The sequence below is a fragment of the Micropterus dolomieu genome, linkage group LG16 (assembly GCF_021292245.1).
Source record: "Micropterus dolomieu isolate WLL.071019.BEF.003 ecotype Adirondacks linkage group LG16, ASM2129224v1, whole genome shotgun sequence".
Taxonomy (NCBI): domain Eukaryota; kingdom Metazoa; phylum Chordata; class Actinopteri; order Centrarchiformes; family Centrarchidae; genus Micropterus; species Micropterus dolomieu.
Genome location: NC_060165.1, coordinates 14,482,214 through 14,496,676, shown reverse-complemented (window position 1 = coordinate 14,496,676; position 14,463 = coordinate 14,482,214). Strand labels below are relative to the sequence as shown.

The window sequence follows — 14,463 nt, the reverse complement described above, 5'->3', positions numbered from 1 at the left end:
CTAAATAGCCAGTTTAAACCTTACGATCTATTTCCATAATACCTGCTGACACAGGCGTTCCCCGACTGTCTCTGTGTGCATGTGTTTTAATGTAATAAGACCATGGGAGTAGCCGCTGCTAGTTGGATACCATTGTCCTCTCTGGAGCTCTCTCCTTTCATTGCCAAGTGCAAATGTTTTTCCGCCCTCTGTCTCCCACAGTCACACACTGTATGGTAATAGTAATGTCACTCAGGTTGCTATTAACTTGATTCCCCCTCTCTCACTTTGCAGTATGTAACATCCATTGGCCCCAACAAGGCTCAATTTACATTCATGGAGCCTTTTTATTAGGTTTTTTTTTTTTTTACAATTGTATTGTTTTGCCAGAGTTTTGTGGCTCTCACTCACTCTCGTGGGTATTAGTATAAGATCTAAAAGTCAGATGCTGGCAGATTTTTAAGCTATACATCATGTAAATTGCACAATGTTTTATTCATTGTGTGGATGTGTGTGCACGCATTTAAGAAAGCTACCTGTAGCCTCGTCAAGATTCAGCAAGGGTACATTCACAGTCCGGATGCTGTTATGATGTTGTAAATTGTTTGGAAGCAAGCCTGAGACGATATGGTAATCCGCTTGTGTTTATCACCCCGCGGCAATCACAGCGCACTCCTGTTCATCTGTGCTTATCTGTCTAAGACTTGCTTTTAAAGTCATTAGGTGCAAAAAAAAAACTGTTCTGTGATAAGGGTTTAAAGAAATAATATGCAGAATTACACACGCGGGAAAAAAAATAGGGGGAAGGAATGAAGTAGGATTGATATGATCTGATGCAGCTCTGTGATTAGGATGTTTACACAGCTTTATCAGAGCCGAGCAGGAAGCTGCACCGAGAAGAAATGTCAGAGGACATGGCTTTGACCTCTGGAGGTCAGAAGATCCCAGCGTGCCCTCTAACAGCCGTCCCTCATCTCCTTGCCCTTTCTGTCGAAGACGCTTGATAGCCTAGCATAGCTCAGACTCATTTCATACAGCAAAATCTCTTTCCCCTTCTTCGTCCTTCCCCTTCAAATCTTAAATTCCACTGCTGCATCGTGGGTATAGATAGGGATGTCCGAGATGCCATCTTACTGAGGATAAAAACCAAATCCCCTAAATCTCAGTTTTACAATATTGACCCCTCAACTGGAGTCAGCCAAGACAGAGCCGTTGTCAGCAGCCCGGCCTTTGTCACTGATAATTAACGCTCTTATCGCCACAGCCAGTGATAACATTTAGACCCACTTTCGCTCTCTTTTGTGGCCTCTATGCCCTGCCACCATTCCTCCTTCACTCCCTCCGTCCACCATCCCTTCATCCCTAGTCACATTTCTAATGCATTCAGCAGTTAACAGATCCAGATAGCAAACTGTGAGGAAGAGGCAGTCGAAGGACAGATAAAGTCGCTTTCTCTCTCGCTCTATGAAAAAGAGTTTATCATGGAAGCCGATCTCTCCATCCACTGCTTGCCTCCTTATTCCATATTCTCGCTGCATGACTGCCTCTTGCTCCCTATCTTTTCCTTCTCTACTTCATTTTTTAGACTGACCCTTCCATCACACTTTTACTCTCAAAGGGCCAAGATAGATCCCTGTTTGTGGTTTCAGCGGGTGTTATGTTTGGAAGGATCGAAATAAAAAAGGAGCTGGCTCATGTAACTGCTTCAACATCACCTTTATATTGACATTTTAATGAAAATCGCTCTTTAATGATTTAATTTGTCCTTTCAATACTTTTTAGATGTTTTGGACATTACATTTAAGTTCTACTAAGATCTGAGAACATATTGGTATTGCAATAATAAACACAAGCAGACAAACAACCATCAAGGTGTTAAAGACCCAGGTTACCCACACTTACCTGAATGAGAAATCAAATGTCAAATACAAACTTAAATATGTTAACAAAACAAAGAAAAGGCTATTTTCATTGACGTAAAATCTTTCCCACAAAACTGACAGTCGCAAACTGCAAGGGCCTCCCTTATATACCTGTGCTATGAGGAGAGAGGCGCACCTTGCTAACACTTGCACAAATGATCTTATAAATTCAGCCCATGTTTTAGGCAGAATGCGTCACATCTCAGTAAACCCGGCCCTTAGTGTTTCTGCTTTTCATTCAGTCACAGTGGGCCCCTGACTCAGTTTTTAGCACCACAGCAATCTCTGGCCTCATGTTACGTTACATAGAAATGAGCAGCGAGGTACTCGGATTTCAAATTTAGAATCCAGTCGGTAGCTGCTGATACTTTCCATCACACACTTTCTGATATCCTGAGCTGAGGTATCAGCATTGGGAGAGAAAAAAAAAGTATGGATGAAATCCCTTAAAGACATGAAAGGATGAGACAAGTTGTAAACAAGCCAGTAGTTTAGCCAGTTTACCTAAACAACATTATTTCGAGGGATAAACTGAAAGTGTGGAAACCTCAGATGTCAATAATAATCCCCTAATGCGTATGTGTGTGCTACAGAAAGTATTGGAAGTGAAATTTTAACCAGTAGAATCACTATTGTTTGTCGCCCTAGAGTTCATCATAGCAATGAAGCAATGTTCCCAGATCCCAGCAGTGACTTTGGTACTGTAGATAAAATGTTATTTTAACCCCCCCAAAAATAAAGCTCAAGTTACTGACGTGGATTTATCTCATTTACAACACCATTCTTAGGCTGATCAGCGAGAACGAAGACATTTTTCTTTCTTTCTTTCTGTCTAATTCCCTTCCTTATGTTGCGTATTTCTGGTCTTTTTTTTTTCTTTCACTCTTCTCCTCTTTGGCAGTTTTCATCCAGGGGCATCAGCTGCAATAGCCTGGTTCAAATGGTTATTGACAGGGAGTGCTGGGGATTTGTGGTTGCACTTATCGCTAACATGGAATCCACTGCCCTCTGGTCTCTTCTCCACTTCTCAAACTCACTCCATCCTCTTCCCTTTTTATTGCTCTCTCAAGCCTTCCTCTCTCTGCGTTGTTTGTCCTGTGTGACATAATATCTTTCTCTCTGTTTGTTTGTCTATTTAGATCTTTTTTTAGTTGCCCCTCCGTCTCTCTAAAGCACTTTTCTCTCTGTTTTTGTCTGCAGAACAAGTTGAGGGCCGGGAGTTAAGGAAGAAAGTGGAAGAAAGAGGGAGCAATGAAAAGTTTATGGTGTGGGGTTACTTATTATCGACGGACTAGACAGACCAAACCGGAGTGGAGAAAGTGAGGAATGACTCAGCACTACGGCACACACCCTCCAAACCCAGTGGTGAACCGAACCAGACTAGAGACACCGAACACAGCATCCTGAGAGAGAAATAGACATGTTTTCCCCTCGATTCTTATCTCCTTCCCCACCTCTCTTCCCTTTGTCTATCTCTCCTGTGAGTATGTAGGGAGGCAGTGACGCTGTCTGCTTTTGCAGCAGGGGCCGACCGCACCCAGCAGGGCTGAGCTTAGCCCACTAGAAGGACAGTAAAAATTAGCCAGAACAACCACAAGAAAGAATGCCATCTCTGTCACAGGTCACTTGGACCCATCCCCTCTTACTCCAACACCGTTAGGAAAATAAAAGTCTATTTTTATGAATAAAAGTCAGTCCTATTTTGTTGCTGCTTCTAATGCACTATCCTGTACACAAATGCACATGTACGCATCTTTTTCTTGTTTGCATCTGTTGTGTGAGTCTGTGTGACGTTAATAATGTAACGATCTACGTGTTGAGTATTCACCCAGACCAACACTTGTGACAATGTCTGATCAGAGGAAATAAAAGACGAAACGATGCAGGAACTGTTGTTGAACTTTTCTCCATAAATATTCAGCGGGCTCCACGTCCCGCGTGTTTTATGCTAATTACAGCAAGCGTTGTACATCTTTGATGGATACGCGGCCCTCGTGTTGTCACGACGACATTTTTGCCAAACGCAGTGAATGAGCCCAAGAGAGAGGGGACTGGAGCGTGGGGGAAATATTTGTCCCAGATGTTCTGGTTCATAATCCATCTTTCTCTCTGTTTCCCTATCTGTCTGTCTTTCTTTATATAGCTCTGTTGTGTGATTCCTCGGTGCACGCTAGCTATTCAGGGAAAGAGCAGGGAGCTCTACCTCTTCTTTATCCCCTCATTGTCCCTCTTTTCTTTTACTTATCTACTTCTTTCAGTCTTTCTCTTCCTCTCTTCCTCTTCCTTTGTGGAGTGTGTTTCTTCACTGCTCAGTCTCCCAGGCTAATGTTGCCTTGGAGGAGACGGCTTCTCTACGCTGTCTGCACTCTGCCAGACTCTGGGTTGGGCTTAACTGGATAGACAGACACAGTATGTATGTGTGCAGCCATCCACGCACTGTGTATGCTCTGTGTGTGTGTGCACACGTACGTGTGTGTGTACGTCATAGGGACCTCGCCTGGGTTTGATGTGGAGGCAGGTGACCGCAGAGGAGACGTTATCTCTGCATCAGAAGAAGAAAGTGTGTGATGGATAAAGCGAGAATGAGTGAGCCTGTGTGTCTGTGTGTGTGCAAGCATGTGATTCATTGTGACTAATCCCCCTATGTCTGTCAGTCAGCTGTCCTTTTGCTTTCCTTGACTTTAGGAGGCTTGAAGGGGTGAGGGCTTGACTTCTGTTATATAGCCTATGTGTGCGCGCGTGCTCACATTGAGGGGTTTTCTAAAGGTTGGGGATAATGGGTATTGGGGTTCATGGCAGGTGTTTCTCCACAGAAGAGTCTATTTTTTTTTCCCCTGCTTGTTTTTCCCTCTGTGACTCTGACATAAGCTGCACGACTCCTCTATCTGACCCAGCTACCTCCGAGCCAAGATAAGTGATTTAACGGTGTATTCTGTCTGTAATGAGATTATATCCCCTCTGATATAATTAAAGGATGATTAGAAAATCATGAGACTCAAACATGGGGCTTACCTTTTCCTTTTAAAGGCCTCCACCATGACCTCAATGACCTTTTAAAGTTGCAAAGCTGCTTTGAAAATACTCCATCTCAACAATAGCTGAGAGTCGCTAGTGCTCTTTCCTCTTCTAAAGCCACAAAGAAATGGGGGGGTTTTTCAGCGCATTTTTCTTCTTTAGTTAAATGCATTTCCTGAGAAACAGTATGTTAGGGAAGGACATAATGCAATTTAAAATTAATGTAGTTCCATATTAGACCGCAGAAGTCACTTAAAATCTACCATTTATCGCTCACTGCTTGAGGGAGCTGAACGGACAAAAAATACTTGTTTTTCTTTTTTTACATTTGAGTATGACTTCAGTGAGCATGGGCGTGGTATTTTAAAGGGTTACTTTGGATCCGAACTAACGTGTTAACTAACTGATCGAGGTAGCGGTGCACCAACTTTCGTTTTCTGTGAGTTAAAATTACTGTTTTTGTCAAAGAAGTCTGGTAGTTTTGAAGAGAACATTGGTAGATATGACAGCAAGGCTGCATGTACACTGTTCTTTATGCATTTACTATATATCTAGCTAAACAGCATGATAACATGAAAGACAAAAAAACTAGTGATGAAGCAGAATATTTAATGTATTAAATAGCAATGATCATCAAGGTCAGTCATTCTTCTTCTGGTAAATTAATGGGAACTGGTCACACTGACAATGCAGCCAGCACGGAGAAGTAGAGGTATGCTGAAAGAAGTGGCCAGACATGGACAATACTGGAATGCGGGATTAAACAGCCTGATAACATTAGTTTTAACCTAGGCCTTCATGTCAGCAGTAAATAAAACGACTAGTAATAAAAGCAGAATATTCAAATTAAAATGATCATCAAGGTCAGTCATTTGCCTCCTGGTAAAACAATAATATCTGGTCAAAATGCAATTGTCTAATTGGTAAGTGTCAGTAAACAGTAAGCAACTGACCTAAACAAAATCTCAGAATCAAAAAATAATTGTTTAAATGCTCAATGTAGTCGTCACAAATGTGTTCTCAGTGTGCAAATTTACATATATAAATATTATAGCATTTTTTTATCTCAAGGAAGGCTTCTCATTTGAACCACCCTAATGTCTTTACCATGGTAACACCCTTCTCAACAAGTGTAGCTGAGATGGCCTTTAGCACTGAGATGCGCCTAAACACGGAAGTGAAGCTGCACAGTGACAACAAACTGTACAAATGAATACTGAGGTCCTGAGGGGTCGAGGATGATGGAGGCGGTGGAGAGTGAGGAGAACAAAATTTGAAAATGCAGTACCAGGTATTTCATGTGAAGGTGAATCATGTTCATAGAATAGAAAGGTGAAAATAAAAAAGAAACATTGGGTTATAAAATAAACAGATGCAAAACACAAATCTCATTGACCTTTGAACAGCCATTCAAATGTTTTTTTGTTACTTGAGCGATCTGCTCTCCGTTTGATTTTACTAGTGAAGCATATGTAGCCCAGGCTTAATAATGAGAAACACTATTTTGCTGCCTGACCAAGTCACTAAGGGTTAACTTTCATTTTTCTCATCATCATTGATGGACTTGGCAAAATGGGTGAACTGTATGATGCAGTGAGCTGACCAATCAGCTGCCAGCTAGACTGCGCTACAGTTACGCCTCTAGTTTCGCGTCTCAGCGCGTTCTTTTGGCGCCTGCACCTGAGCACCACTTGGTAAGAAGAGAAGCGACATGGAGTGAATTAAACAAATTCTGTGATCATTATTGCTTATTCTGACTATACCCTGTTGTAATATAGAGAGTAAAAGAGAGCTGTGCCTGAATCCACTGTTGTCACGGAGCTAAAGGCAGTGAATTCCACAAAAATGGTGAGTTGTTTACCTGGCGCTAGGCCTCAGAGGTCGTTAGCATCCATGCTAACAGGCCCAAGGCTTTTGAGGGCCATTTGTATTTTACCTAGCCTGCTGAGTTTACTGTGAGTTTGTTAGCATTTATGCTAATCGGCGCTAAAGGAGAGAGCGATTTTGATATTGCATTGTAGGTGTACTGAAATATTTCACTTTATTTTATAGTAGCCTGTAGCAGTCCATTTATTCACTGAATGGTAAGTGAGCGAAATGATTTGGCCTTGTTTATAGGTCAGGTTTTGGTAAAGAGTTGGAAACATCTTGCAGCTGAGATCCATTCCACGGAGTGATACCGATCCAGACGTTCTTCCAGAGATTCATAGATTCCCAGTCCAGGTGGCTGGGTGGCGAACCAACCGTGTTTGTGACTCTAACTTTAGACGGATTGCCAGGATCTTCTTCATCTTTACTGTGTTAGGGCAAACACTAACACAAACTTAAAAGGGCCCCAACGGTGAAAAATTGTCAATAAAGGCAAGTGGAACCAAGGACGAACTGAGCTCAAAGAAGCTAAAAAGAAAGGGATTTTATTTACGTGCGCACTTTATTATTTGAGTTTGTTATTTTTCATAACTGTCATTCTGGTGTGGTATTCTTTTTATTGACATTCAATTCTCAGGCTCTTAACAATTTAGCGTCTTCTGATTCTGGTCCACATTAATGATAACCTCAAAGACTGCTTTAGACTACTACACCTATGTACATTATTACTACCTCGTAATAAGGGTTACACATATCTTTTAAGAACATTTCCTTTAACAACTTTAACTTATTATTGAACATTTCTATAACATCTATAACCTCAGGAAAATCTGTTATCGAGCAGTAAATGATATGGCCAGCACTATCAGGACTCATACATTTACCCACAAAAAAGGCTACATTATTTCATGCCAACTTACTTTATCATCATCTGTGCTCATGACAATGCAAAAAGTTATGATAATTCTTTAAGGACGTATAGGAAGACGTTTAAGGTCTGTCTCTTTATTAGCCACTGATTTGACACGCCAGGAGACATGTAATAAAACTGACAAATCACAGTCATGCACAGTGTAGGAAGGAAATGTGGGGTACATTCAGACTGTTGATGAAATCAGCAGTGATGAAACCACTCATGCTCTCCGCTCTGTATATTTTCCAGCTTTTTTGTCCTCTGTCTCATGGTTAAAGAATCTGCACTACAAAGTCATTTCAGACTTTTCACTTCACGCATTTTAAAGCCTCGGCAAGTACAGTATGTTGGTGTTCTGTGATGCTGTGAATAATTCCATGCTGATCTTTCTGTTCATTGTTGAACTGTATTGTTAATGTACAAGACCTTTTACTCTGCGCCTCTACCCATTCTGTAGGGTATTTATTTAAATCCGCTTCTGTCAGTATGACTTTCGCTGTCTTTGTAAGTGCTCTGTACTGTCTGTCTATATATTAACTTTGTCACTGCCGCAAACACCAGTTCCTGTACTGGACTGTGTAAAGCAATTAGGTTAAAGCTACAATTTAATTTCAGTGCTTTTATGATATTTCAGGCCTACAGTGCCTCTGCCCGCCCCCACCCCCCGCCCCCGCCAAAAACACACCAGAATGCACTCAGCTCTGCAATACAAAGGAACATGATGACTAATGACATTTGATTTAATGACCTTTAATGACCAAAAAAGTAGCTTTTCCCTTTAAAGTTTTCCCACACTCTCTCCGACTCTTTATCCGTCTTTGTGCCTTTCAGTGTTTATCCAGAGTCACACGTTTATCCTCATTCTTCTGTTTGCATTTAGTCTCCTTTTTTGTTCTTTTGTTCTGCCTCACTCTGCTCTTTTTCTTACTGTTTCCCCACTTCTTTCATTCTTTCACTCTCTAACTCATCAAGGATACTGAGGAATAGGCCGGCAGCCTGAGGGGCGGATCTGTTGGCGGTGATTGGCTCTCCTTGCTTGCCAATGAGGTGTGAAACGTCTGCCACGCTGCTGTAACTCTTCTCTGAGGGCCACCCTCGTGTTCTTGCGCGTGTGCACACAGACACACACACACACACAGTGTCACACAATATGCTTCAGATAGATACAAATGCCTTACAAATGTATTCACCCGCACAAATTAAAAACACAACAGAAGACAATGTGAAAATGTGGTTATAGTCCTGTCTAGGCAAGGAGACCTCGTCCCGTTTGGACTTCAGTAAGAGTGAACACACACACAGAGAATTGTTCTTGGTTGCCAGCGATGCCAGTGGGGCCTACAGATGAGAGAAGACCGTCACACACTCTATTCTAGTAATGGGCAGGCAGATGGCAGGCTGCTCTGTAGCCTCTGCTTAGGCTGATGGCTCTATTCATCAGGCTGCTCGCCCTCCCTGCAGCCCTGCACTGGGCCACAATTTATAGAGCTCTTTCTTCCTCACACTCCCGTCTGCTATTCTCTCTTGCTGTTATTTATTTGTACTTTTTTGTTTTAGTCTGCGCCTCTTCTCTTATTTTCTCAGAGTCTATGCTGGTGTCTGTCTGCTTGGCACCATAAAAGGCTGTTTCATTTCAGCTAGAAGTTCTGCTGCTGGGGGAGTGAGTTATTGGCTCTATTTTAGAAAGTGCTGTTACCTTTCCTGCCTTTTTTTTCATTTGGCAGACTGAAGTTTTGGTCATGCAAACACTTTTTGGAGGCAGAAGTGCTTGGTGCAGAGGTAGTCTCATTGTACTGACTGAGGCCCCATCCGCACTACTGCGTTTGCTATGTTTGCACCTCCTGTCGAGACTAAAATGGTGAAATCAAAGACCTAAAACGGAGAAGTTTGAAAACGCTGCTGACCCCGTTTTTCGTTTTAAAACTCTGGGTAGCGTTTTAGTGTGGGTGGGCAAAAACGGAGGACTTTAGAAACACTGGCGCAGACGCTGACATTTGGCTCTCTGATTGGGTCTCATAAGTCATGCAAAGTAGAAACAAGATGCTACTGACATTCGACGGGGTATTTTTATTAAAATATTTTGTACCGTGCCAATTACGCTTATACACTGTGTATTTCACCCTATTTACTTTGACGGCTCCCATTCTGTTTTCCGCCACTACAGTTTAATTCCAATGTTATGTTCAGTAACAGTCCCAGCTCGTTAGTGATCCATGCAAAATAAAATTTGGTGTGGTTCTTCATCTGTAGTACTTTATTTTATTCTTCTGTAACTATGGAATATACCATTTGCTTCATATTTACACTGGCACGCGTATGCCTAGTGTCTGTGAATGGCCACTAGATGTGCGTTTTCAGTTGTTTTAGTATAGATGGAGATCAACTCTGATACGCAGCTAAAATGCTGTTGTGGATGGAGATCATATTCGTTTTAAAACGAATTGAGCCAAAGCTGGTTCACTGCAGCGTAAGGTTATCTACCTTGGAATAACAAACAAGGAAGTTTTAAAGTTCAGTATTTTTGGAACTAGGCCTACTCTTTCTTGTTTGTGTTTTTACAGAGAATAAGCTTAGCTTAGTTAGATTCTTGGCTGGGAGCTGGGATCAGTGACTACAAGACAAGAAGAAGCTACTGCTCCCAGCCAAGAAATAGTCTGGTACATAACCCACTGTTAAACCCAAACTTTTTTTTTGTACCAAATAAACACACAACATATAACATGTTATTTTGTGAGCTTTAGAGGTACTTGTAGGCAAATTTACTGGGCTGGCTGTTTCCCACATTTTCTAGGCTTTATGTTAAGCTAAGCTAACTGGCTGCTACATATGTATAATTACCAGAGATATGAGAGTGGTATCAATCTTCCCATTTTACTGTTGGATAGAAGGGGAATTAGCGTGTTTCCCAAAATGTCGAATTATCTAAAAGACAAGTGATCATTGCTCCTTTTTAATTAGTCTATGACTATGGTAGCCTGTGGTTAAAATGAACAAAGCAGGAGTGGATAGCCATGAACTAGTGCTGCAAGTTTTTGGATGAAATACTAGAAAAGTGGGTAAACAAAGATCTATAAATCCCTCTGTAATACAAAATGTCTGAAGTTTAGCATCTACATATGAACATCACATATCAATGAAAAAACTCAGCACATTGCATAAGTAAGTTTAAGTGCTTTTCTTTTCTCGCCAGAGGTTAATTTGACGAACAGCTTTTTTAATTGGTAACAGTTATGTTATGAGGTTAACAAGTACAGAATGTCAGTTAAATTAATTTTAATTACATATAAATCACAGGCTTTCTGTCCTGGTGTGGAAAAGCTACAGAGATAAAGGACTATCTGTTGAATAAGTGATAGAATGGGAGCAAAGGAAAGAAGAGAAGGAAGATAAAAACAAAAGATATGAGGGAAAAGAATGTAACAAATACATGGTTGATCTGTATCATGAAAGCTGTTTAAAAGATTTGACATCGGCTATGGTGTCGGTATTGGTGCGATGGATGGCCGTGCATGTATCTGTGGCTGTGTGTGTATGGAGGGAGACAGATGCAGTGAGTGAGAGCTTGGCTTTGACTCTAAGTTTCCCTCCAGAGATAAAGTGAGCGGTAATGAGGCCCTGGGCTGCTGCTGAGGAGACAATAGGACCGCCAGGGAGAGGGATGACCTTGAAGACCATGAACACACACTCCCATTCACAAACTTATAGCAATCCAACAATTTACTGTAAAAGATCACTGGAAGCTTTCAGTGTTATTCTGTGTGTATGTTATTACCATGCATGAGTCTAATTGATGGGGGGGGGGGCGTTTCAATTACGAAAAAAGTGTTATGGTAATGGTTTAAATTAGCCTGGGAACCAGACGAATCTGCAGAGCTCATGTTTCATTTGCTCTGGCAGATATGTCAAATTTAAAGCATTAGAGAGGTATTGATTCCACATAATGGGAATTTTTGAAGCCATGGTTTGTGATGTGACATTTCTCACCATCTTGCAACGAATCTTGGTTAACCTTAAGGAATGATCGTGGTAAAGTTCGTTTTACTGTTTCACTGAACCCACCCACTCGCCCCGACCTCGTGTGTTACTTCACTTTCCTCTTTGCCCAGCTCTCATAATAATTTTGACATCTTAGAGGGCATTGTCACTTCAATGTAAATGTTTATGGGTTGGGGGAACCCTTTCCAGTAAATGTAGATCTCAACCTAATGAAACACCTCTTGTGGACCGATGTGTTAAGACATCGCATTCTACCACAGACATCAAAACACCAAATGAGGTAATGTATTTTGGAAGACTCGTAGTTGTCCCTCCACCGTTCAGTCCATTCGTCAGTTGTCTGCCGTTTATCCGGGTCCAGGTCACGATGGCAGCAGGCTAAGCAAGGTAGTCATTCTCCCCAGCAATGTTTTTAAAACTCCCCCTGGGGGATCCCGAGGCATTCCCAAGCCAGAGAGGTTAATAATCTCTCTAGCATGTTCTGGGTCTCCAACAAGTTGAATGTGCCAGGAAAAGATCAGTTTTAACTAATGTAATAATTTTAATGACTAGAAATACAGGACCATCATCATATTGACATGCCTTCAAAAATACTGTATTTCAATAGTAAAAAGAAAAATCTCCACCACTTTAATGAACTATCACCTCATGGTGTATATTGTCATATGTTAAGGTTGTATTATGGTATAACTACTATGTTTTGTAAAGAGATAGTAAGAAAAGCACTTTCACGTGTGCAACAGGTTTCTATGTATTCTTTATGAGCTGAATCAGACTGACTGGACAGGCTTAACAGAGATGTCCAGAAGCGAGACAATCATATGTGAAGGTTAGATACTCCCTACATGTTAGAGAAGCATATGACTATGCCATAAGCCAGTGACTACTAAACCTGTTACATGGCCCCACATAAGCCTATCCATCCGTGACCTGCAAGAAGCCTGTTTAGACTAATCCCCACAACTGTAAAAAATGTTTTCTCATCCTTCAGAAGAGGATTTAAATTACTTTACACTTACAACTTGGGCTGTTGCTTGCCTTCGCCGTGGTGTGCAGCTGGTGCCTGGAGCATTTCTGTTGTTAATTTTGTCCACAAGCCCAATAGACTTGGGTGACCGGTCCCCATTTACAGGTGCTGGTCATTTAATTAGAATATCATCAAAAAGTGAAACTTGGATATTATATTCATTCATTACACACAGACTGATATATTTCAAATGTTTATTTCATTTGTGATGATTAAAACTGACAACTAATGAAAATCCCAAATTCAGTATCTCTCCGAAAATTAGAATATTACTTTAGACCAATACAAAAAATGGATTTTTAGAAATGTTGGCCAACTGAAAAGTATGAACATGAAAAGTATGAGCATGTACAGCACTCAATACTTAGTTGGGGCTCCTTTCCTGAATTACTGCAGCAATGCGGCGTGGCATGGAGTCGATCAGTCTGTGGCACTGCTCAGGTGTTACGAGAGCCCAGGTTGCTCTGTTAGTGGCCTTCAGCTGTTCTGCATTGTTGTGTCTGGCGTATCGCATCTTCCTCTTCACAATACCCCATAGATTTTCTATAGGGTTAAGGTCAGGCGAGTTTGCTGGCCAATTAAGAACAGGTATACCATGGTCCTTAAACCAGGTACTGGTAGCTTTGGCACTGTGTGCAGGTGCCAAGTCCTGTTGGAAAATGAAATCCGCATCTCCATAAAGTTGGTCAGTAGCAGGAAGCATGAAGTGCTCTAAAACTTCCTGGTAGACAGCTGCGTTGACCTTGGTCCTCAGAAAACACAGTGGACCAACACCAGCAGATGACATGGCACCCCAAACCATCACTGACTGTGGAAACTTTACACTGGACTTCAAGCAACGTGGATTCTGTGCCTCTCCTCTCTTCCTCCACACTCTGGGACCTTGATTTCCGAAGGAAATGCAAAATTTAATTTCAGCAGAGAACATAACTTTGGGCCACTCAGCAGCAGTCCAGTCCTTTTTGTCTTTAGCCCAGGCGAGACGCTTCTGACGCTGTGTCTTGTTCAAGAGTGGCTTGACACAAGGAATGCGACAGCTGAAACCCATGTCTTGCAGATGTCTGTGCGTGGTGGTTCTTGAAGCACTGACTCCAGCTGCAGTCCACTCTTTGTGAATCTCCCCCACATTTTTGAATGGGTTTTGTTTCACAATCCTCTCCAGGGTGCGGTTATCCCTATTGCTTGTACACTTTTTTCTACCACAGCTTTTTCTTCCCTTCGCCTCTCTATTAATGTGCTTGGACACAGAGCTCTGTGAACAGCCAGCCTCTTTAGCAATGACCTTTTGTGTCTTGCCCTCCTTGTGCAAGGTGTCAATGGTCTAGAACTAGACTGAGGGGTTTTCATTAGTTGTCAGTTATAATCATCAAAATTAAAAGGAATGAACACTTGAAATATATCAGTCCGTGTGGAATGAATGTATACATTATACAAGTTTCACTTTTTGAATGGAATTACTGAAATAAATAAACTTTTTGATGATATTCTAATTATATGACCAGCACCTGTAGTAATGTCAGAGGGTCACTGTAAATAGGTAACTGTTAACTAACACATTTGCCATAACTTTGTAAGGGGATCCTTTCTCATTATTATGTTTGCAACTTGTACTGACCATAAGTGTCTATCAATCAGTAGGTTTTAAAACAGAGGTCGAGATCTTCACACTTTTAATACGGGATCAAGCACTCTTCCTAGTGCTTGATCTCAGCAATAACTTTTGTGAGTTTAAAAATAAATCC

The 14,463-nt window shown here is 41.5% G+C and overlaps 1 protein-coding gene and 1 long non-coding RNA gene across 5 annotated transcripts in view; both read left to right on the top strand.

Moving 5' to 3' along the window:
* The window catches only part of chchd3a (coiled-coil-helix-coiled-coil-helix domain containing 3a), a 71,024-nt gene extending 67,234 nt beyond the window's left edge, over positions 1-3,790 (top strand). For all 4 annotated transcript variants that reach the window (XM_046072389.1, XM_046072387.1, XM_046072388.1 and 1 more), the window contains one exon: positions 3,102-3,790. In XM_046072389.1, the coding sequence (XP_045928345.1) occupies positions 3,102-3,125 (24 nt within the window). In that variant the 3' untranslated portion in view covers positions 3,126-3,790. The remainder of the gene's footprint in view (positions 1-3,101) is intronic.
* A 2,801-nt stretch (positions 3,791-6,591) lies between these two features.
* LOC123984971 lies at positions 6,592-8,276 on the top strand. The gene is made up of 3 exons (XR_006828565.1): positions 6,592-6,610; positions 6,695-6,764; positions 7,035-8,276. It is a non-coding gene; the product is annotated as an uncharacterized LOC123984971 (long non-coding RNA).
* The last annotated feature ends 6,187 nt before the right edge of the window (positions 8,277-14,463 follow it).